General features: G+C 40.8%; 2 protein-coding genes and 2 pseudogenes across 4 annotated transcripts; 2 read left to right on the forward strand and 2 right to left on the reverse strand.

Moving 5' to 3' along the window:
• Positions 1 to 5803: 5803 nt before the first annotated feature.
• On the reverse strand, positions 5804 to 9884 carry LOC108954011 (meiotic recombination protein DMC1 homolog). The gene is given in 9 exon segments (XM_039307744.1): positions 5804 to 6194; positions 6444 to 6522; positions 6604 to 6669; positions 6748 to 6840; positions 6927 to 6993; positions 7111 to 7172; positions 7453 to 7852; positions 8577 to 9036; positions 9538 to 9884. Coding segments are annotated over 7 exon segments (612 nt in total). The 5' UTR covers positions 7489 to 7852; positions 8577 to 9036; positions 9538 to 9884; the 3' UTR covers positions 5804 to 5985.
• A 281-nt stretch (positions 9885 to 10165) lies between these two features.
• LOC104423232 lies at positions 10166 to 13203 on the forward strand. Of its 3 annotated transcripts, XM_039307910.1 has the most exons (4): positions 10169 to 10484; positions 11172 to 11352; positions 12025 to 12145; positions 12198 to 12415. In XM_039307910.1, the coding sequence occupies exons 1-4, from the start codon at positions 10425 to 10427 to the stop codon at positions 12298 to 12300; spliced, it is 465 nt and encodes a 154-aa protein (XP_039163844.1). In that variant the 5' UTR covers positions 10169 to 10424; the 3' UTR covers positions 12301 to 12415. The 3 variants fall into 3 exon arrangements, with proteins under 3 accessions (XP_039163845.1, XP_039163844.1, XP_039163843.1); XM_039307911.1 differs by lacking the exons at positions 12025 to 12145; positions 12198 to 12415 and adding an exon at positions 13091 to 13203 and having other exon boundaries at positions 10166 to 10484; XM_039307909.1 differs by having other exon boundaries at positions 12025 to 12414.
• LOC120290976 lies at positions 13193 to 16541 on the reverse strand (annotated as a pseudogene).
• Positions 16542 to 19893: 3352 nt separating this feature from the next.
• Positions 19894 to 22159, forward strand: LOC104423222 (annotated as a pseudogene).
• The last annotated feature ends 2366 nt before the right edge of the window (positions 22160 to 24525 follow it).

Raw genomic sequence — 24525 nt, forward strand, 5'->3', positions numbered from 1 at the left:
TTAAGCATGAATTAATTGCGATCATATGTTGAGGCAAATGGGTAAATTAATAAGTTAGATATACAATAATGTTAATCTTATGCTTGAGTACAATAATTTTATCTAATGAATTTTTTCTTTCTGTAGAAAAAATTTGGTAAAGACACTAAAAAAAATCTAAAGAAGTAACCGAGGAACCTATAGTATTATTTATCGAATATGATTTTGTTCAATTTAACTTGATTTGACGTGATATGCAGTATGAAAATAGTTAGAAAGATGATAATAAGAAGTTTGAAAAAATTAACAATTACCGAGACAAATGCAAAGGTACATAACTTGGGTAAATTTTTCCCATTATAAAGTTTTTGGTTAGTGTCATGACTCATTTTGTTACTTTAGTAATGTATTTATATTTCTATAGATGCTTTCATTAAATTTGAAGAGGAAAATGAAAAGTTGTCAGCACTTAAAAGAATAGATAGAAAATGAAAAGGCTTTGATGGTAGTAATTGGGGAAAATATTAATGAAGCCAATGAATATATAAGAATGAGGAAATGAGTGATTTAATGTTTCAAGAAATTTGTGTTTTTGGAGTCTTGATGCATGTTCACATGTGGACATTCTTTTTTCTGAAATATAGGGCCATAAATATATGAAGAAATTGACGAAGATTTTCAACTCGTGAAAGATTAGGACTGAATTTTTCACTAGATGATGGTTTGGAGATGGTCGCCATGTGATTGTGGAAATTGCGGAACATAGTGATTTGATTTCTCTATATTTGACTTGCATTTTATGACCTAAGAAGCTAAACCTAATGATTTTCCGACTTCGCGTGCATAGCATGATGGATGTGAAATAAAACTTTATATAGGTAATCAAACTTCAGTTGAAAGGCTGACTAATATAGTGGGTTAGGAGGACAAATACTATGATATACTATTGTCATACCCGTCATTATGGTGTGAGGAAGTTCATTGGATGAGTATGACGGCATTTCATTTTAGGGAATTTATTATTTACTATAGAGCAATTGCCACATGAAATTGTTAACTATGTTAATATTGCATCAGCTAACCAAAGTTTAGTCCAAATAGTTAATTTATAATAGTATCTGAGCAGCGAGAAATGCTGAAGAATAAGTGATTAGGTTCGCGTAACTTCTTGCCAGGTCGGTTAAATCTTAGAATGCCATAGATTGACTGGTTATGATATGGTGTTTTGGGTGATTCTATTGCAAGTAGATGGTCAAGCAACATTGGCCTTGTCCACTTAAAAGCACAATCAAGGAAGCAGTTTATCTACATTCTACCGTGTTGGGATCATGACCGTTGTTGCGACCTATCCTCCGAGGGAGGAAACATGTTTAGGGTATTACCTAAGAGACGGATCTAAAGCCCATAATCAGGCACATGCTCTCCTAAGCCCATACATTTCATGACATTGGGGTATTTTTGAAAATTTTGCAAAAGGGAGTGGTCACTAGCTTATTGGGGTTGGCTAGAAACCAAGTGAGGTATGTAAGTGTATCTCACTTCCTACGCAACAAGAGAATTAAGAGTTATGGACTTAATTACACTAATTGACCAATTAATACCATTTCGTTACCTAATCTTGTTCATTTAAAAAGAAAATATTTTTGTCAGGCAGTTTGGATTGATTTTATACCTATCTACTAACATGTGAAATGATCATGAGAATATGAATAATTAACAACTAAGGAAAGCATTTAAATAAATTGCATGGGAGAGCAAAGATTTTACATCAAAGAAAGAATAAATATTAATCCTAACTAGACTAAAAGGGAAGCCAAAATCAATATACCAAAATTGCGCAATAATAGGTATTCGTCTTTAAGGACAACTAAAACCCCTAAGGTAAAGCCCTAAAGGCTTAATCGATTTAAGTATAATTCTAAATTGGAATACTTCCATTTTTAGGGAAAAAATAACCCAAGAGATTGATTTTAACCTTTTTGAAGATTTTTTTTTAATTTTTTTAGAATTTTTCCGAATTTTTCGGTTTTTTAATTAAAAAAGGAATTTTCAAATTTCCCAAAAAAACAACTAGATCTTACAATATTTTGATTTTTTTAAAATTTCGAATTTTTTTATGTTTTCTGAATTTTAGAATTTTCGGAGGAGTTTTTGAATTTGTATTATTTTTCGATTTTTTTATTTTTTAATTTGAAATTTGAAATTTTTAATTTTTTTGAAATTTTTTAAATATTATAATATTCGAGGGGGCGGGTTCGGACCGGATGAGCCCGGTCCGACCCGCTGACCCGGCCTAAAACCGGATTCGACCCAGTCGGACAAAAAGATATTTTTTTCTAATTTCTTAGATTTTTTTTCAATCTTTTAAATTATATTTTTTTTTTACGCCATTTGTCTTCTTCCCTATTTCGTCTTCTTCTACTGCACTTTCCTTTCCGCCACTCCTCCTTCCCGAAGCAACTTTTGCTTGCTTTTTCTCTTCTTTTTTTTAACTTTTGGCTGCACTTTTTCTCTTGCTTTTTCTTTTGTTTTTTATTTGCCTCTTCCCCTTTTTAACACCAACAATTCTTTGGCCGCCGACTGATATTCTACACAGGGCATCGACGACGGAAGTCCAGCGACAACATCGGGTTTGGCCCGCTGACCCATCTCGCGACCTGCTGCTTCGCAACGGACCAGTCGCGACGGAGGTGGTGCTGTAGCAAGATGCCGCGTTTCTGAGTCCAACCGAGGCGTTGACGGCACCGCCTTGACCAAGCCGAGCCTAATGCTCAGCTCTCGTCCGACCGGAGGCGACTCGATGGCCACAAGAGCGGCCGTCTGTGCCCCGGAACAAAAGAGATCCGCGGCCTTCGTGCGTCGCAACAAGAGCGGTCGCGGGTCGAGTGGCGTGGCTATGTTTGGAACGCTAAAAAATCACATGAAAACCTCGACTCCGGTTCAAAACGACGAGACAAGACTAGATCTCATTCAGACATTTTACCGAACAGGTGGAGTGCGCTCCCGAATCGCACGGTTTCTAGCTCAACCAGGACCCGAACCCAAACCGAGACTCTCACCAACAAACAATAAGACATACAACAACCAGAGAGGAAGTGGACGGGGCCGGAGTTCACGCAAACCAGTCGATCGCAAACTCCGGCCCGGGATGCACAGAACAGGGTGGAAACAGGGCGCGAGAAGGACCTACCGGATTCGACTTGAGGACGTTGGCCGAGGACTCGTCCGGCGGGGCTCGCACGCAGCTGAAGCGACAGCTGAAGCTCCCTTGCTCTCCCTTAGTCGCTTCCTCGCTCGGACTTATTCTCCCTCTCCCTCTCTCTCTCACGGTGCTTCTGTTCTTCCTCCCTCTCCCGGTGTTTCTCTCTGTGCTTGGTGATTGTGTTGTTGTTTCTCTCTCGCTCGCTCTCCTCTTGGTGTTTCTGTGGTGCCCATTCTCCTTTTTTCCTGCTGGTCTTCGCCCTCTCCTTTTTCTTCCTGTTTCTTTCCCTTTTTTGCTCTCCTTTTCTTCTGCAGGACCTCGCGCGAAGACCACGGCTGTGCCAGTTGCCGGCCAAGCATGCCCGACCCGCGGATCACGCTGCCATCCCGATCTCCCTGCTCCTCCATCGCTGCTCCTTCTGCTCTCTGCTGCTGATCTGTTTTCTGTTCTTCCTTGCAGATCCTGCAGCGAAGACCGGCTGGAGGGAGGAAAAACGAGCGCGGGCCGAGCCGAAGGAGAAAGGAGGCTTGGGCCGAGCTCTCCTCCTTTCTCTCCTCTTGGTGTTTCTGTGGTGCCCGTTCTCCTTTTTTCCTGCTGGTCTTCGCCCTCTCCTTTTTCTTCCCGTTTCTTTCCCTTTTTTGCTCTCCTTTTCTTCTGCAGGACCTCGCGCGAAGACCACGGCTGTGCCAGTTGCCGGCCAAGCATGCCCGACCCGCGGATCACGCTGCCATCCCGATCTCCCTGCTCCTCCATCGCTGTTCCTTCTGCTCTCTGCTGCTGATCTGTTTTCTGTTCTTCCTTGCAGGTCCTGCAGCGAAGACCGGCTGGAGGGAGGAAAAACGAGCGCGGGCCGGGCCGAAGGAGAAAGGAGGCTTGGGCCGGCCCAGCGCGCGGGAGGAAGAGAAAAGAAAAGGGGTGGGTCGGGCCAAAGCCGGATCCGGCCCGACCCGACCATTTTCGATCTTTTTTTTTAAAACTTTTTTTGTGACTAATTCCTAACATTTAATGTCATTTCAAATTAATTAATTTATGTGAAACTTAGGTGTCAACGGACAGGAGCTTGTGAAGGTGCAGAGCTGATTCAGAAATCCCTGCTAATTATTTGGAAGGAAAAGGTCCGAAGCCTTAACAGAGGGAGGAAGAAAAAGATAGAAACCTTTAGAGACTTATTAGATATGGAAGATAACGATTTCCATGAGGGTAGCCCTAAGGATGAAGGCATCCCAATGCAGCTTGAACAAGCTGAAGCCATAAGTGAATTGGAGGATATTGCGGTGGAGAGGCTACTTAATGGATATTAGTGAAATTGAGCAAGCATAAAAGCCTCATGATTCAATTTAAGGTCAAATGTTCTTGTTCGAGCTGTCAAGATTACTTGCTTTTTCAGTCTTTTTCTTCACAAGTTTGAAGTTTTAAGTATTTGCTATATAGAATTAATTAGACAAACTCCCATTTGCATCGTAAATTAAACCAATAGTCGGTGATCCGACTTATTCCTCATTTGTCCTAACTATCACCTTTGAAAATAGGAAGACTCGTTCTTTAGTTTGAATGATAGATGGCTTTCCTCAGCTTTTGGCGGTTCTTTCGTATACCTCATTGATAGCATAAATTGTGTTCATGACTTGTTACATGGACTAGCATCTCGCTAGACGCCATTTTGCAAGAAAGTTCTTTTACTTGTCAAAAGAAAATTATTGCGAACTCAATGGAGATGATGTTGGGTAATTAGCTTTCAAATATTGGGATTAGATTTCTTCTTGGCCTCATAATAACCACGATATCCACAAATGTTAGCCTCAAACCAAACTGATATCATGTGTAGTTAAAAACATATTGCACCGGATAATTTTATGTTTTTTTTTCTTTATGACAAAACACCGTGGTTGATAAATTTCATTTCATCTAAAGTTATTCGAAATGACACTGAATAACTTTCTTTTGGTTACATCTCTTTTCAAGCCTGATGAAGTCCTATGACCTTTCCATACATGCTATGCTCGATTAAGTTCCTTAGAGCATATGAGGCTGTATTATATAAAACCGATTGGCTAAACATAAATAGAAGCAGCAGAAAGGATACTTAGGCCTTACCCTTCCCATATATATTTGCAATTGGTACACAAAGATGACAATGCAGTTGACAAATTTTTGGGCCACCATAGAGAGTATCTCATGTCATTCCATGAATGGTTTGTTGTCGAGCACAAGAAACTTAAGGACAAGCTATGACAAGGGCGACAAAGTGTCCACTGCAGAGAAAGGAAATGAAGAAGTGTTTGGGAGCTAATTATATGCCTCTAGCTGTCAATACGATGACTAACATCAAATTGCAGATTAACAAAAGCAAGCATTTCGCCTGCCTTCCTGGTTGGAGAGACTTCTTTAGTCCTTCACATCGGCGATGCCTCCTAGTGTTATCTAAAAAACTTGTGTTTGTCAAGTCCAACATATATGGAATATCTCGGTCTCATCTCATTGACAGATGAGCTCTTGCTAAATTTTCTGACAAAATTGAGCGATGGTCTTGATAGATGTGCATCGTCTACGTAACAATAGAGCTAATAATAATATACCAGTCCTGCTGAGGAAGATTATCAATATCCACTTCTTTTTGTTTAATTCCTTTGCACAAAATTTGTATTCAAAATGTTCATGGATCTCCAGGCAACATCAACTATACTGTGAGTATCATGCTTAAATCAGGTATCCACCAATCCCTAGACGCAGTATCAACTTTCTCACAGATTTGATATAGACTTCTAGATATTCTACTTAGTATCTGCAGTATGATGTGATAAGTTTCAATCAATTATATAATCAGAGGAAGATTTGGCACAAAAAGTACATAGCTTCAGCGTCAGTACATTTGGGGCATCAAACACCTTGGAGACATGCTGCACCCTTCTGACTTTCCTAAACATCAACCTAACCATGGCTGCACGAGCCAGAACATGCCCGCCTGCAGGTTTCATTGGGTCTGATGACACACCTCTGCCTGGATCAGCTACAACTGAAACAAATAAATCAAAGACAGTCATTAAAAAAAATAAAATCCTTTTCCTATGTCATGGACTGCAGCTACTGTATGCTTCACCATTTACACCAAATAGCTGGTTCTTGAGATTTACAAGAATTAGTTTGAGCTTAGTCAAGTCCCCAAAATGCTATTTGTCAGTGTGCAACCATCGAAGGGCTAAATCGAATAAGAACTTTGAATGGATGGAGGACTACGTGGGAGAAATGAGATGTGATGCAGTACCTTGATTGGTCATGTACCCTGCCACGTTAGATTCCTCAGCTATCTTAATAAAACATGAGAGCATTTGTGCCAATTTTTGCTGCAATTCGGAATTCATAAGTCTCAAACCAGATAAGCTGCAGAATAACGACTTGCATGATTTGATGGTTACAGGATCAACCTGGCGCTCTGCAAGTTCTCTTCCAGTAAAATCCACTTGGAAGAGAGCAATCACCAAATGCACAATCTGAAAAAGGCACTCACACGGGTCAACCATCCACACCTCAGAAAATCTGTAGGGTTTGATTCTCAAGCAGTGCCTTACCAGTAATTTGAATGGTTCTTCAGACATTTTGGCGGCCAAACCAAGAAGCAAGTTGTACTGATGCTCAGAAGTAGTGGCATGGGCATAAATGATCTTCAAATTCATGGAAAGACTAGATTACAGCAAGTACACCAGCCAGAAAAGTAAGAGTTGCCACCAGTACAGAAAGCATTGCCTACATTATCTAGGACCGCACCAGGATCCATGCCAAATCTCTCAGCAGTTGGTACGATTCAATCAGGGTGACTGCAGGTGTACTAAGCTAAGAAAGTGCACATGTGCTTACATGGACAGACGACATTTATGAAACACAAGCAGCTTTGCCGAGGTCAAGAAAAATACAGACAGATTATCATAGGATACAAAGTTCACTGTGTGTCAATACAAGCTACCTTGCCATTTCCTCCTCTCATGTGAGTTGGCAGCTGAAAATTTTTTACGAACATGGAATCCACAAGCCATTAATAAAGAACGATTGAAAACAGGGTATATACTGTAGTAGGATTTGCAAATAAGTAGAGTATCTTCAAGCATGACATTCGACTAATGATCAACCCAAGCTCGAGTCTGACAATAATTAAGGCTTTTACTCAGTTTTGACACGGTACAAACTCTTCTGGCCTTTTCCTGCTTGGTTTTGTAAATGCGTTCCAGTATACTGACTGCAGATTACAGAAAATGAGGGTACCATATTCCCAGAATCACCTGATACACACGTTCTGATGCCAAGATCGCCCACATATTTACTCTTCATAGAAATTCAGTCATTATGTTACTATTTGGCATTGTTTATCTGAACAACAAAGGCAACAGAAGTTAACGACAGAAACCTAATATCCAATTCAGACCAACCTGAGTAGTAACACAGGGTATATGCAAGCTATGTTTTCCCAGACCTGAAGTGACGTTAGCAGCATTTTCTGAGAAAGCTAATTAACAAAAGCAACTAAAAGTTCATCAAAGGTAATGTCTTTGGACTGTCATCTTCACCCTGATTCGCCAAATGCTTCTGTAATTGCCAGAATTTTAATACCACCTGTTTAACATCGCCAAACTGGTGAAATTTGCTTTTGTTGAAATGCATGAAGAATAAGACACGCGCGGCCTGCAAAAGAAAGTCTGTTACCGCCTAAAAGCTTATTGAGGGCTTGGCTTCCAATTGTGATGCAACAACCAACTTTCTCTGGAAATAAAGACATTAAAAGTACTTTGAGCAGCACATGCTAATTTGCAGGCTTTATTTCAAGGGTCAATAACTCATTGAGGTATTCCGAAGATGCTTATAGAAGTTCAAATTGATTGGAGCCACCATCTCAGGTCAAGAAGAATTTAGAATCTAACCACTATTTTTCCAGCTGCTTCGCATGTTTTGTCAACTCTTGCCTCAGATAATCCTCTTATTCTAGTTAAGTGCTACCAAAAGAAAAAGCAACTTCAACTTAATTCTCAGGACTAAAGATCAGATAAGCCTTCTTTTTATGCAATAATCAAGCCATCGCAAGTGGAGATTCATTATTAATCCATCTATGCCATAATTGCGCGGAAAATAGATGTGCCGATGGTGCAATTACTATGTGATGCAACATAACAAAGGCCAAATTGCTCTTGCATGATTTAGAAGACATATGTCAAATAGGTGATTTAGACGTGTTGGATTCAAGTAGTAGCGGAAATTACTCCTCGTCAATTAAGGAAAAAAACTAAACCTATGGTCTGCACAGAAAATCACAACAAGTTCAAGAGGAAGTCGAATGGAAACTCAGTATCATTCTCGGCAATCACATCATGAAAAGGAAATGAATTGCAATCTGCAGAGCTCATGAACTCACTGGAGAGCTGAAATGAAGAGGTTTCTACTGAGTCACAGGCTCCAGCCTTAACATGAACAGCTTTTCCATCATCCTATGTATGCGCTAAGTTGGACATTTCACTTTTTTCCCCTGAAGATTTACCTTCAAATCTTTCGCTATGATTTTCTCTTACCCCTGGTGCTTCTTGTTCAAAAGAATCAAGAATAGAAGGAATTCCTTTAAATAACATATTCATTCCATTGCCTGACCCCCGTGGCTTTCCATCCTCTCACCTTGAGCTTCTTGGCAAGCTTCCTTTCCAATTCCAGATCCTCCTCGGCAGACATGGCAGCTTTCCGCATAACACGCTCGAGATACTCTTCGATCTTAGTCTTTGACTTTCTCTTCACATTATTCTTCACTTTGCTGCATTTCAGCGAACCAGAATCATCCTCCAACGAAGACTCAAGCTTAACCATCGTGTTAAACTCCAAGTTTTCTGGTGAATGTAGAATGTCAGGACAAAAGTATTTCCTAGATGATCAATGACAAGCTAGCTTTCCAACAGTGATTATTGATGAATTTAGCTTAGGACATTCGTTATTAATCCAGCTATGTCACCAATACATGGAAAATAAGACATACAATGGTGCAATCCCAATGTCGCATAACATAACAAAGGCTGGAATTGCTCTTGTATATGATCAGAAGACAAAAACTACAAACTATCTCACGCGCAGGAAATCACGACAAGTTGAAGAGAAAGGTCGAGACGTAAAAACACTAACGGATTCACGGTGATGTTCCAGGAAAAATCGAGCAAAACCGAGCAACCAAACCGAAATCGAGCTCATCCGGTTGGCAGTTCTCAGAGTCACTTAATATCGACATTCAAAGAGATTCACACTCATAGCTCCATCGAACCATTTGCATCTTGCTTTTGACTTCAGAACAGAGACGATAAAATCACGTTGATCATCTCGGAATCAAACGACCGTACCGAAACATCAACGAGAAAACGAAGGCGATGTGATGAACAGAGAGCTCAGAATCGTCACCGGCGATTGCATCGGCGGAAATGGACGTGAACTGAAATCAAGCGGAGCTTCGTGAGACTCCTACTTGAGAGATGAAAGCATCTTCGACGACGATGGAGCGCAACGATCGGCCATGAAGTTCGGCTCGTCTGCGCAGGGAGAAAATATTCAGTGGTTCGTGCGCGCCACGTCATCCGCTGACGTGGCGCGCACATACCACTCAGGTACCGACACCTGTCCCGAGCGGGACCCCCTGGAAAATGAGAAAAGGGCTGGTATTCGGCTGGCTCGGCTCGGCTCGGCTCCACCTGCAGAAAGGAAAGGACGGTCGGCGTATTCCTCCCGCTCAAAATTTCTCTCTCTCTCCTCACTTGAATAGGCCGGTTCTCTCTCTCTCCTCGTAAAAGAACCGAGAACGCTCAGAGCCTTCCTCTGTTTCCTTCTCCGCGCATCCCACCTCCTCCGCCTCCGCCTGCCCAAAAGCCTCGCTGGTCATCTCGGTCTCGTTCCCGAGCGGCACCAGGCTCCCGCCGCTGACCGGGCGCTGTCCCTGACGCTAGCCCGCTCGGTCGCGAGGAGATCTCGGCGGACTTGGGCGGGGTCGACGGCGAGGCGAAGAAGGAGAGGCCTGCTGCATTTTCTCTCTCTTCTTTTCAACGGAGCGCGCGCTATTTCTTCCCGCTTCTGCCTCTCTCTTCCTCAAGCACTCCTCTCCTCTCTGTCCCGAGTCCTCTCACTCACCCCAAGCGCCCCCCTCCTCTCTGTCTCGAGCCCTCTCACTCACCCTAAGCGCTTCCCTCCTCGCCTCGTTCTTGGTCGATGATGGCGGAGCTCTGCTTGATGGCTTCGCATGGTTATCCGCCGAGCCTCGTTCTTGGTCAGGAGCAAGGGCGCGAGCAGAGTCGTCAGGGTGAGTCTCGACTTCTCTCGGTTCCTCTCGATTCCGTCCGTCGCGGATTCGAATCGGAACGAACTGGGTTTCGTGCCTAGGAATTGCCGAAGCGCTTTGGATAGCTTCCGTCGGTTGATTCTTGTGCGGTGTTGTCGATTTTGTTCTGTTGTCGTGGTGCTTGCTGCTTGGCGTTCAGTCTTTGATTGGGTCGTGTGGTGTTTTAGCTCTGTAGCTCGTCGTTAGCTGCGGCTTTTGTGAGTTTCGATGCTGCACTGTGCACGTCGTTGACTGGGCCTCTGATGTGTTGCAGAACTCTGGTTCTCTTGGAGATTCATCTATGTAAGATCTCTTGATCACGAGTTTTTTGTTTTTTCACCACTTTTGTCTAAAAGATTGAAATTTTACAACTCCATCTTGACCTCCGTGGCTTGATGCTCCAAGCTTGGTGATTTCGGGTTTAAAGAGTGCTGCGAAGTTGCAATTAAATTTTGCTTTTCATTGGTGCTTGCACGTTGCGAAGCTTTGTCTTTGTTGATTCTGACCTCCTCAATTGTTTAGGGTGGTTTATATCTATGTGCAGTGATGTTTGCTAGGGATTTTCTTTTTGTTCTATGTTAGATTATAGAAATGGCTAATGTTGGTCAGGTGTCGGTTCCTTGTTATTTTGCATCCTGCATTCGGGAAATCTAATTATGGAAAGTGCAGGATCTTCAGCCAATTTTGCCTGCTGCTAGGACAAGACAAGACATTATAAGATTGGGATCCATGACCCTCAGTCCTAATCAATTCAAGGAGGCAGTGGAACCCCTATATGTACTGTTAGCAGCAAAGCAGTGTGTGCAGATTGATTCTGTGGAGAAAGATCCCATGATTCTAGATTTGCAAGGTATGCACGTAATACTCAGTTGAAGATCTCTCTCTCTCTTTTATTTTTTTTTATTTTTTTTAAATCAATTCACGTTATATGTCAGCTTGTCCAAAAGGAGAGACGTTGAAATAAAGTGCTCGCATTCCTTCTGGGTATAATTTATTTCTCATGTAAATTTGTTAATTACAAGCTTCAAGTCATTGATTTCATTTGATGAAAATCTCACCCTTCATGCCACAGAGATAATGAAATTTTTGGGGCCATTATTATTTATCACCCTTACAGTTTTAAATCATCTTACCACAAAACTACTTAAGAATATGAATTTGTATCCTTTTGCAAGTGCTTGATGGTATAAGCAATTCTATTAGGCCACACGAATTTGTAGAATCATACGCTTAATGGAAACTGAAACTAGCAATTTATTCATGGCACTTGCATTTGTATGGTCAGAAAATTCATGGAAACTGAATTTCAACAACAAATGGGGGATTACTGTTGAGGTTGGTAGAACTGGCTAAAGTGCTGAACCATCTATATAGGTTTAGGAGATCACTGAAACCAAGATCTGCTTCTAAAGAAAACAATATAGCTTTTGTAGGGCATGTGTTGCAGTGCTCTTTGCAGTTAAACAGGTTACTTGTCGTGAGAGGGGATGGTCAAGTAATGGTTTATTTATTATGATTGCAGATGTCCACTCAACTACTGGGCCCCTAGGCACCGGAATTGCTGAACAATCCACCATGCAGAGAGAAGTCTTTGAGTTTAGCATGTCTGGATTGAGTTGTGCTGAAAAGGCTGGACTAGATATGTCTCTAGTATCTGATTTAAAGGGTCTTCACTCAGTGGAAACTGACATGCATCGCCTGCCCATCATTCCTTCTCTCGTCTACCCTAACTTTCAATTTTCCACTCAGAGCGCTCTCTCAGATTTCATGGGAGATTTGGTCCGAAATTCAAAAATAACCATTAACTCCGATGGTAGTCTTGATCGCAGCTAGTGGGGCTGAGATGAAGGATCTCCTCTCAATTGTAGCGGAGTTTTACCTATTGAGGAACTTAACTCAAGGAGAAAGCTTTCGATGCCAGTTCCTTATGACAACAACCACCTCATATGCTTAGTGGGTCATCGCCTTAAACCGTTATTAAATTGAGCGTATCTGTTTGTAGATGAACATGCAATTGAGAAATGCCAAATTGTTGCCCTGTTATATTTGTGTATGCGCTAGGCCAGTCTTTAGCACTTTATGGAACTGTATATCTACCTCAATAAACTTATTCGCTTCTTAACAGATCTAACTGAGTGAGAACCTTAGTTGTAAGTATAACATGTGGGAAGTAAACACAAAACCACCCCATGTGCATCAACTTAGTTGCTTGACATTAGAGAAGCATGACCTTTGGAAGGAAATTAAGCTTAAAGGCTACAATAAGCAGGTGGGTTGAGATGACATCTGGCATTTCGCCATACTGCTGGGGATGTTTGTGCTCAGAAATTTGCATGCTTTTGATGAACTTCAAATAGTGTTATTACATATTACATGGCTTCTGCCTTATGTATGTGAGAGCCTCTGACCCAAGCGTTATAGAATCTTCGTTCAACAGTATATTAAGTCAATTGTTTCGTTTTATATGTTCCTGTTTATATTCTTCTTCTTATTTATATTACTGCTGCAAATGTGTACTTTTGGAAATAGACTGCTCATATCCTTATGTCACACTAATTTTCTGCATTATGGTTCTTGATCATTTCCAGGAAACTGCAAAAGAGGAGGTAGACAAAATTGTGGTTACTGATGCACCACTTCTCTTTCCTCTTTTCCTTTCTTCTTTTTTCAATTTTCCTTTTTTTGTACATATACCCTTCAAGGAGCCTTCTCATTGATGAATCCCACCGCCAATTGCAAAAGGGTGCCCTCCTCTTCGAGTCTTCAACCAATGAACAAAATCAAGTGCAAAATACAGCAACAAAATTTCTACAGGTAAATTTTTTAGTGACTACAACATTCCAGCTCACCTAATCCTAGTTGCAATCCAATCCACACACCTCTAGTACAATGCTGTCCTTGGAAATGAAAGGGTTTATTCGGACCCATAAAAGAGTTAAAATCGAGGCAAGAAGAATTGCCCAAACAATTATGATTGTAGGTAACCGATCTTGTTTTCCCATGAATCCCTTGAGGAAGGGATACAGATGAACAATGACCCACAAAGCAAAGAAAAGTTTACCAAACAGTGGACCCCAAGATTCGTAGCCATTAGTGATGGCATCTGAAACGCCGACAATGACTCCAATTTTGTTTAGGATGAGCAGAGTCAAGGGAGGGATTAACAGTGATGTCCACTTAAAGAGGTATAGCTCAGAGAATTCTCCATCATCTCCGGCTTTGGACGTGACCGTGAAATTTGTGCTGACTCCAGCCAAAACTTTTAGTAGATCCTGGAAGAGAGCAAACAGGTGACAGGAGACCCCACCAATTACCCAGAACTGCTCATTTCTCCACCAGTCGTGGATGCCGACACCACCCCACCGCATCTCAAGGATGCCTGTAGCCGCAATAGATATAAAGAGTGCCATGAAAATGAGACTAGCATAGTTGCTCATCTGCAACAATGTTGAAAAGGTAAAGTCAGCAATGGTCTTGTTGCAATCAAGCAAAATCAATTGCTCGAGAAAGCACAGAACTCCTGGAAGTGTGGTGGAACTTACCTCAGGGACAATAAACTTTCCTGTTAGAAGACAAACAGCTGGAAGAGTACAATATGCGATCAAGGGAATGGAAGTCAAAGGATAGACGACCGAGTTGATCTAAGAAAACCGCTCTAACCATTTTAAGCCACAGCCATACCCATACCATATCGGACAATGCCTGCTCAAAAGGATCTCAACCTTTCCAAGAGCCCAACGGAGAACCTGATGCAGGCGATCTGATAGGTTTACTGGAGCTGAACCCTTGAAAGCGGGCCGCTTAGGCACGCAGTATACAGATCGCCAGCCATGACAATGCATCTTGAAGCCCGTTAGAATATCCTCTGTAACGGAGCCATATATCCAGCCCACCTAAGGGATAGTTACAAGTAGACAATAAGCGCAATGCAAAGTAGACAATCTCGATACAGTATCAAAAGCAGTGACTTCTGCTGAAATTGTACGATCTTTACCTCTTTTCCCCATTCCGTTTTGTCCTCATAACCACAGCTAATGACATGAATGGCTTCTTTCAAAAGTGATGCAGTAGTGGCTCCCTTTGGGGCACCACCTTCTTCCATCAGGGTTGTAGCTATAAAAACTGGGGATTGACCGAATTTCTTCTCGAACTTTACTCGGGACATTAGTGATGATTTTCATTGTCTATACCTGAAATATAGTTCCAAAAAGTACGTATCATTTTGCATCTATCCATTTCTATTATAAAATAACAAGCAAGCGCCATAAGACTACTATGTGAAATCACAATCGTAGAATTGAATGCAGCGTAAAAAATGAAGATTTCAGATAAAGCATATATTTGGAAAATCAACTACTTGATACAAGTGGAACAACATGCAAGTCCAAAGATTAATTTAAATAGAAAATGGGCACCTTCAATTCCCTCTTCAATATTTTCCAGTGCATGAATCTGCTTTGAAGCCTCCCTGTTCCTCCCTGTCTTCTTTTGCTCATCGGACTTCATTTTCCTACCTCTTTTTCTAGATCCACAACACAAGCAGCACCATTTTGGCCAACAGTTACATGTTTTCCCGAGAGGTTTCTTTTTTATTGGGGTATCATATCCATACAAAGCCTGCCTCCGGAAGACACAACCAGTTCCGACATAAATTGGTCCTTGTTTACCATCCAAACCCTTCATATTTATCTGGATTCAACAGTATAGACATAAGTATATATGAATAATTTGCTTTTTTTCTGAAAAAAGGAAAGGAAGAACATTACGATATTAATGAGGCCTATATATATATGTTTACTTACATAAAAAAAATACTACATTACGATTTGAGTATCTATCATGACAATCTATCCCGTCAAATCTCTGTGGAAATTGCACATAACATATCTTCTTGCCCGAAATTGGATCCATCATGAAGCACATGGCTTCTCGAAGAGCCTTGCTGTTGTTTATATAATGATCACAATCCACGTTCAGCAAATAAGGGGCATTTGTGATGACTGCTGAGACCCGCACCTTGATTAACGACTCACAAAATAGCAGGTAATTCAGCAACTTGAGAGAGATGATATAAACAGCTGAGAAAGTAAGTCCAGACTTTGAAAGGTACTTCGGGTAGACAGGGATTCATACCAGAGCATTCATGGCACCAGCTTTCTTGTGATGATCAAAACCAGGTCTCTTCTCGCGAGAGACATAAACTAGCCGAGGTAATTCATTTCCTTCAACATCACGGTCACCATTTTGGCCAAGGAAAACCTGCATAAAGATGATTAAATGAAAGACGACTTTAAATTCTCTGAATGTAAGCCAACTTCATAAATCTTATGCCACAAATAATAGAAAAATTCCCGAAAGCAGCATCCACCTGGATCATTCCAGGATGATCTCTGACATTGTTCCCAGGCCACGGAGTGCCATCCTGCATTGTCCAACCCTCTTCAGGAACTTTCTGTGCCATTGCCACCAACCCATTTATCCGAACTTTGAACTCTTCATATTCTCTCTGCAACAATAAAGGTGAGAGAGCCAATATAAGACATCTAGAAACAAGCAGTCTCCTTGATTATGTAAAAGGCAAAGACGCCACATTGGCTTTCACACACAAGAGTAGATAAAAGTCACACAACAAACTTGAAAAGGTTAAAAGCTGAAGACCTTCATGGCGCGGCGTTCTCTCACAAATTCAGGATTCACTTTGTCCTTCAAATAGTCAACCTTCTGAGAAAAATACCATTCTGGGGCCCTAGGCTCAATATTGAATCTCTTACAGAATGGGACCCACTTCATTGCAAACTCTGATGTCTCGGAAAGGGCTTCAAAGGTGAGCATCGCTGCCCCGTCATCTGAGACATAGCATGCTACTTTGTCGACTGGGTAATCTACAGCAAGTATGGACAGAACAGTGTTTGCAGTTATAAGAGGAGGTTCTTTCATGGGATCCGCTGTACTCACAAATATCCACTTGAGGTGCTTTTGAAGTCGCCACATTGGGTGCCTGCCCAGGCAACTCCAGTGCTTTTGAGAACACTAGTGACACCTAAACAGAACAATCGATCTCACTTCAACTCATAAACGAGACCTAGCACTTAGTGGCTTATTGTGGCAGAAGATGCTTGAAGGCCTAGATTATTTTCTCTTTGCAAATTGAACCTAATGCATCGATCAACCCCCAAATAACTCAAGGTTGCAATATTAATGACTTAAGTGGCAATGGTTGAATCAAAACTAAGTCAACATGTCATTACATTTAAGTAGTTATTTATTATTTTCCCTTAACATCAATATACACACTTCATATTTATACATGGAACTCACATTACAAAGAAGAGTGTATGAAGAAACCAAGATATCTCTTTGAATCATAGATAACAGGGAACACAGGTGAGTTCTCTATTATGTGGAAGAACTTCTTCAATTTCAAATCTGACTGCAACAAAGTAGCGAAAACAGGTAAACCAACATGGCAAAAATGACGAACTATTACATAATTCTTCATTTACAGGAAGATATCAACTAGCACACTGAATAAGCAAGTTCCAAGCATAAGATATATGTAACAAAACAAATATGACAGTTATAAAAAGACCATTAAAAGGAGCAGCTATTGAGGACCCACCTTCTAAAATTCCATTAGTTCATCAGCTCTGAAATTCTTCACCTAATATCAGAACAGAAACTAAGGCGCGATCAGCCAACACATCAATCACAGTTGGTAGAGAAAACAAAACACATATATAAATGAAAGCAATCTCATGAACTCAAAAGTGGCATTGACATGTTAAGCATACTTAATTTGGAATAATTCACTTTGCAAAATAGTAATTAGAAATAACACGCTAATGCATTGGAAACTACAAAATTTCCTTTTTAGTTACTTAGTAAGTCTCCTTAGAGCACTTTGTTAACAAAAGGGCACTTGTTAAGCATACTTACTTAATATGATTCACTTTCCAAAGAAAAATTACAAACACCACAAGAACAATCTGTGCATCCAATTGAAAACCATAAAAATTTCTTAATCAACTACTTAAGAATTGCCCCTAGAGAACAGTTAACAAAATCCTTACAAATACATAGATCTTCACTACAGATCAGACTCATGGCACATGCATGAACAGTCATCATGAAACTACCTGCTTCAAGGGGATGAAACTTATACTGGAAGGCGGCAAAGCCTGAGACCAAAGGAAAAGGAACATGACTCGGTGATACGCTGCACTTCTCGTAACATTTTATCATACTTTGCTCTAAGAAACATTTAGCCGTAGCAGATATATAACTTGACATATTAAGAAGAAACATTTAGCTGTAGCAAATATATGACTCATACATATTAAGCTAAACCAAATGTGCAATTCCTTGTCATGTCTGTTTACGTCTATGCTTTATCTAGTAGATGAACACTCCTGATAGGGAAACATAATACTATGAATTTTTGGGATCAAAATAGAGTATCTCGGATATATATAGTAATACCATCCTCTGGGACAAGCTCCGAGGATGACAAAACTTGAACTGGTCAAAGCTTGTCTAGCTAGCTGCAACTCCTCGAAAACATGTAATAGATGCTGAGGCAAAGTGTGGGGTAGAAAGAATCTTCAAGAGGGAATCCTTCAGGCATTTAAATATATAGAGAGAAAAAAAAAGGAAAGAATAGGTGAGCACAAGCTTCCAGCCCGGATAACACTCTATCATGACAAGATCCATTATGCCAAAGCAATCTGAAAATCTTCCATTTAAGTTCTAGCTGGGCCTTAGCTTCAAGCGAGGATAGTAGGACATGTGCAGAATTCTTCATTTTAGATTCTAGTTTAGGCGATTAGTTCAAACACACACCTCATAGCTGGAGGGGCCTTCTAGCGTATCCAAGTCATGAGTCCCAATTGCAACCAGTGTTCTTCGCCTAAAATATCGAGAGAATCCGAGCATGTCAATCCAAGCATAACATTTTGAGGATCTAGCATAAGCACAAGTATCTGTTGTACTAAGTGGAGGGATTGAGGGGCTGGGCATCTATTACATGCAAATAAAATATCAAATTGAATATAGATCTCGAGAATGAAAACTAGTTCAACCAACATATCTATCATCACCACTTCACCAAATTATTCAAAACAACTCAGCGGAGTCCTCTCTTCACATCCAGGCATTTCTCACAATTTAAAGCCCTCCTAAGGGTAATAATATATATGGCCCCTACGAGCACATAGAGCATAAGCAACAGTGAAGCCATGACTTATTTAAAAAAAATAAAAATAAATAATGCTTCCCTCACATCTTTAATTTATAAAGTAACATTATTGTATCACACTAAAATGCACGCTTGCAAAGACAATTGGCTGCATGCTGGAAATTTTTAAAACCATTGCTCTGGACAAGCCATATAGGACGTTGCATCTCAATGTAAGATCACGGTCGCTCTTCTTTACATTTAAGGTTCAAATGAACACAGTAAAAGCTTCCCAAAAATGTGTTGTCCTCCCACCACTCCCTCTCAAACCTGAAATCTTGAAATAGAGAAGGAAAACAGGTATTATGCTGCATGTTAAAGATCCAAAAATTAATACCGACAAATGTTCTGATGGAGCTTGTCTTGAAGATCAATGAAGCTGTTATAACTAGCTTCATCAAATGTTATCCCTCTTAAGACAGCAGAAACAACGTATGGACGGATTTGTGAGGTCTGCAACACATAAATGGTCACTCAAGTAATAAATGATTCCAGCATAGATCAATCTAGACAGATCAATCCTCACATATCAGTACCTCTGGTTTTACATGCATCTTAAGCATTGATCCCCGGCTGATGTTACGAAGACTGTATTGAGGTGTCTCTTCCTGCTTATTGAATACACGAAGGGCCTGAGCAAGCCCTTCGAGGCAAAGCAAGTCGTATCTGTGCATTTCCTAGAGGATACCTTATTATTATAATAGTATAGTCATTTCTACACTACATGCAGGAATTTATCAAGAAGAATAATCATTAATTACCAATACGAGACTAAAATGATGATAAACCCATCATCTCTTTGAAAAACTTGACTTATAACTAAATAATGAAGTTTCTAGATGACATGATTCAAAATAAAGCCAACAGCATTAAGGAGTCAATATCTCAACCTGCTGACCAAATCTAAAAAGGCTTGTTACGTTTCTTGCCGACAATAATACCTATAAAATTTGGGGATTGACCCATCTAGCATGACAAAATGTTGAACATAAACTAAATTCAAGATCAACCCTTTTAGGACCATTATCATGAACCGGGAATCCCAAGGGTCAGAATATCAACTCGCTTCCCTAGAATTCTTCAGGTCAGCGGATGATCTGGCGCGCATGAACCACTTAATATTTTCTCCTATCACAATCACAGGGAGAAACGCAAAAACGACGAGCCGTTCCGTCTCTACCGCCCATTCCCTCTTCTTCGCGCCTCGCTTCTTCTCCCCGCCTGAAATCCCAACCGGCTTCTGTCGAAGTCGAAACTGATGCTGATCGAGCGATCCAAGAGAGGTGTTATAATCTCGCATTCACGGCGATCTTCTCGAAAACTTTCGTCTCGGGTTCCTGTTGTTCCTTGTTCCGTTGCACGTAAGGTGTTTGATGTTTGTCTTGGGTGAGAGACGTTTGCTTTTCTTGGGCTTGTTTCTTGAATTTTGAGCGAGACACTAGCATCTTGAGATGACCCGTCTTCGAATCATTGGTAAAACCGTAGCTTCCTCGAATGAATGGGGCGCAGCAAGAGAGTTCGGTTGCTTTCTTGCCTCACCAGTGCGTTCGCCCACCCTGAGAAGAAACTGGAGTTTTGGCCAGGTTTTACTTACGTGGCCGCGGCATAGATTCATGACCACCAGCAAAAGAGTGCAAGATAGGAGCAAGGACAAGAGGGTCCATGATCTCGAAATCATCACCGAGAAGCATAAAGTGCTTTCGAAGGTGTTGGTTCTGATGGAAATGTTGAAGAAGGAACCTGAGATGACAATCCCTGTGAGGTCGCTGGATCGATGCCGGAATCAGATTAATTTGCCCAAGCCACACAGTATAGTGGATTTTATTCGGAAGTCGCCAAAACTGTTTGAGTTGTGTAAGGATCGGAAGGGGGTATTGTGGTGTGGAATGACTAAAGAAGCTGAAGACTTGTTAGAGGAAGAGGAGAAATTGATTAGGGAACACTCTGGCAAGGCTGCTGAATACGTGACTAGGATGCTGATGATGTAAGTCGATAAAGGGCTTCCACTGGACAAAATTGCTCATTTCAGGAGAGAGTTTGGTTTGCCAGCTGATTTTAGGAGCAAGTGGGTACACGAGTATCCACAGCACTTCAAAGTGGTTAAATCTCAGGATGAAGTTGATTATCTTGAGCTCGTAGAGTGGAATCCTGCTTGGGCCATCACACAGTTGGAAAAAGCTGTATTTGGGGTATCAGAATTTGCCTCTCATACTCCAGGGTTGCTTTCCCTATCTTTCCCCTTGAAGTTTCCTGCCAGTTATAAGAAGGTGTATAGATATGGAGGGAAGATTGAGCACTCTCAGAAAAGGTCTTACTTATCTCCTTATGCTGATGCACATGGCCTCCAACCTGGATCGAAATAATTCGATAAGAGGGCCATTGCGGTGATGCATGAGTTACTGAGCTTCACAATGGAAAAGAGGTTGGTAACCGATCACCTCACCCACTTTCAACAAGAATTTGTGATGCCTCAGAAGCTGATGAGACTCTTGTTGAAGCATTTGGGCATTTTCTATGTCTCTGAGAGAGGGAAGAGGTTTAGCGTGTTCTTGACAGGAGCTTATGAAGGTGTGGAGCTGATTCAGAAATGTCCGCTGGTTATTTGGAAGGAAAAGGTCTTAAGCCTTATTGGTTATAGAGGGACGAAGAAAAGGATAGAAACTTTTACGGACTTATCGGATGTGGAAGATAATGAATTTCTTGGGGGTAGCTCTGAGGATGGAGGCACCGCTATGCAGCTTGACCAAATAGAAGTTATCAGTGAATTGGAGGATGTTGCAGTTGGGGACAGCTCCTTCATGGATATACATGAAATTGACAATGAATACAAGCCTCACGATTCATTGTAAGGTCATGTGTTTTTATTCGAGCTGTCAAGATACTTGCTTTCCAGTCTTCTTCGCAAGTTCAAAGTTTCATGTATTTGTACAGATTGAATCAGACAAACTCTGCTTACATCTATAAACCAAATTAACGAATGGCGGACTGATCCATGTTATTCCTCGTTGGTCCTAAACATTGCCACTGGAACTCCTGAAATCAATGGTTCAGAAACGCTCTCAGCTCGCCTTGGTGCCACCAAGTACATCAGAAGCAATCTATGTATGGTGACCGGTTCATTCTCAGTTATTGGCCTGACTTAATGAGTGCTGCAATACCAATCCGCTATTCTGAAAATGAACTTGCCACCCTGCATTTGGATCTCAATTGTTGGGTCAAAGAGATGATTGGGTAGTAGCTGTCAGGGAGAACATAGCCTATCTTCCACTATGATAATCGACATTCTCTCTCTTGTTGTTACAAATTAGATGCCGAGCTCAGTTTTGTACCCGTAGGACTCAAAAACTGGGTGGATCTAATTTTGAAAAAGGGTCTGTTTCGCTGATCTAGCGATTGAACTGGAGGTCAAACTGGTTTAATCTGATATTAGCAAAGACTGTCCATGCGTGTACAGCCAGATTGACCTACTTGTGCTTTCTTTGACAAGTAACCGATCGTTTTTACTGTGAATCCTTGATCTCAATCTATTGTTGATGAAGTAACTGCACTTTCTTAAGTCATCGAGACTAAGATGCCAGAAAAGAAAAGGATGTACCGAATTTCTTTGCAATCAACCAATCTCCAGTAAAAGAAAGGTGCAGTGTAAGCAAACGATCACTCAAGCGAGGAAATCCCTCAACATTGTTGTCTGTCCATCCTTAAAGAGTGTGTCCTTGTCAAGGGACGTGGATCTTCTTCTTCAACATGGAGACCTTCGGGGTCAGGAGCATGTTCTTCTCGCTGAACTACTTCACCTCCTCCCTCATGAGGTCACTTTCGTGGAACACTTTCAGCAGTATCCCCCTGAGGACACCCATCTCCTTCCAAGAGTCTTGCAGGTCGTTCTCAAACTTGCTTATTATCTTCTCGTCCTTCTTCAGCATCGGTGTTTTTTCTTTTTTTTGCTCTTCTTTTTTGTGTGGTTCCTATGATGAAGTCTTTCGGGAAGTAAAGCAAATGCTCAAGAGTGACAAACAGGCCATCTTGCAATGAGATGCGGCTGTTTTTATCATTCACACAGATTGTCTTCAAAGAGTATGGAATACCTGAAGTTCCATGTCCGTTTAACTTGTGGACAACGCAAGAAAGATTGCCCAGTGCGTTCTGAACCTAGTGTTTGACAATATCAGCGCTTCTTACTGCCGTTGCAAGTTCGGCACAGCGCTGCTCAACTTGCAGCCCTATAGACCAGAGCTTCTCTCTCAATAAGCTCGTCATTAAACTCTCTGCTTCAATCTCTGATTTGAAAGTATCATGTGGCAGAACGCAAAAATTCATGAGGATCCTCTATGGGGATGTTGTGGAGCAATAGTGATTTGTGTCCATGGAGAGTAAGAACCTTCAAGTTAGTGTCTTCGAAAACAGACACTGTCAGCTGCATATTCAAACTAAAGTTGAATCTTGAGCATTGGGCATGAGCACGTGTGCAACATGCATAACATCATCTGTAGACCCAACAGAAAGCTTTAAAATGTGCAGGGAAGGGACAAATCAGAGCAAACTAAATGGATGATGGAGAAGAAAGTATCTTACCGCAGGAGAAAATGAACAGAGTCGAAAAGAGCATGCGACACGATCACATGAGACTAAGTTCATTAGAAGAAGAAAAAGAACAGCAAAGTATTAAAAATCACATAATGAGAAAAGCATGACTAAATTTATCAGTAAAGGCAATCTTGCTGTTGTGTTTTGCAAAGGCCAAGTAAGCGGCAGATTACTCGGTGCATGTAAGATTTCTACCACGTTCCATTGAGTTTTGGCTGTAATGAATAAATTGTGAGAGACAAAGTGACTAGTGGGTGATGGGAAAGGGCCTGCAAGTGGCCCGGCAGCAAGTTGATGTTGCTACTGTCCTTTGATTTCAGTAACAGAAGACATACAGAGCAACCAAATTCTCTCTAAGTTCATCTAAATATGAAAAGTCTTGCAGTTTCTTAACTAGATTTTTTGTTTTTCCCCTTTTTGGTAACTTTTTCTTGACTCTTTTGGATAGGTTTTTCCTTTTGATGAAAAAGACACTCAGTTAGTAATAATAAAATCCATTTTATTAGTAAGTAGAGTTTCTCTAGAATTACAAATAGAAAGAAGAAAATACTAAAGTAAATAGATTTCGAGCTCCATTTTTTGCTAAAAATCTCCACGAAATACACAATTTTTGTTAATACATATATCTCACCGATATAGACTTAAAAATGGACAACACAATTTAAAATAGTCAAGATAATTGTCAACTCAATCCCATAAATATCTTATAACCAGATATTGAATTAGAATTTCTCACATCTTACACTCATTCAATTTTCCTAAATGAATTTGCACCTTTAGACAGTTATCTTGCACAACAATCATTTATATATATTTTTATTTGTTTTAGATACACATAAGTACATGCTATTTAGCTAGTATGTAACAGTACAATTGTAAGTCTATGTAAAGCACGTGCAACAACAATATTCTTATGAAGTCAATTGTATTGCATAGTCTTTCTTGAACTTATACATGTTAAAGAGGTAGATCGGGTTGATTTGGGTCTAATCGAAAATGATCTAACCCACGTCAAGTTGTTTAACTCATACTGACCCATTTTTGTGCAATATAATTTTCAACAGCTTATACCCAACCCAACCCATATCTACATAACTTATATTCCAATTTTCAGCAATATAATTAAAGTGGGTACATTTCAAACTCGTGCAATGTGCATACCCATATTGCCACCTCTACTCAAAGTGTGTAGTCCTAGTTTGGGCT

The sequence above is a fragment of the Eucalyptus grandis genome, chromosome 2, assembly GCF_016545825.1.
Source record: "Eucalyptus grandis isolate ANBG69807.140 chromosome 2, ASM1654582v1, whole genome shotgun sequence".
In the NCBI taxonomy this organism is placed as follows: Eukaryota; Viridiplantae; Streptophyta; class Magnoliopsida; order Myrtales; family Myrtaceae; genus Eucalyptus; species Eucalyptus grandis.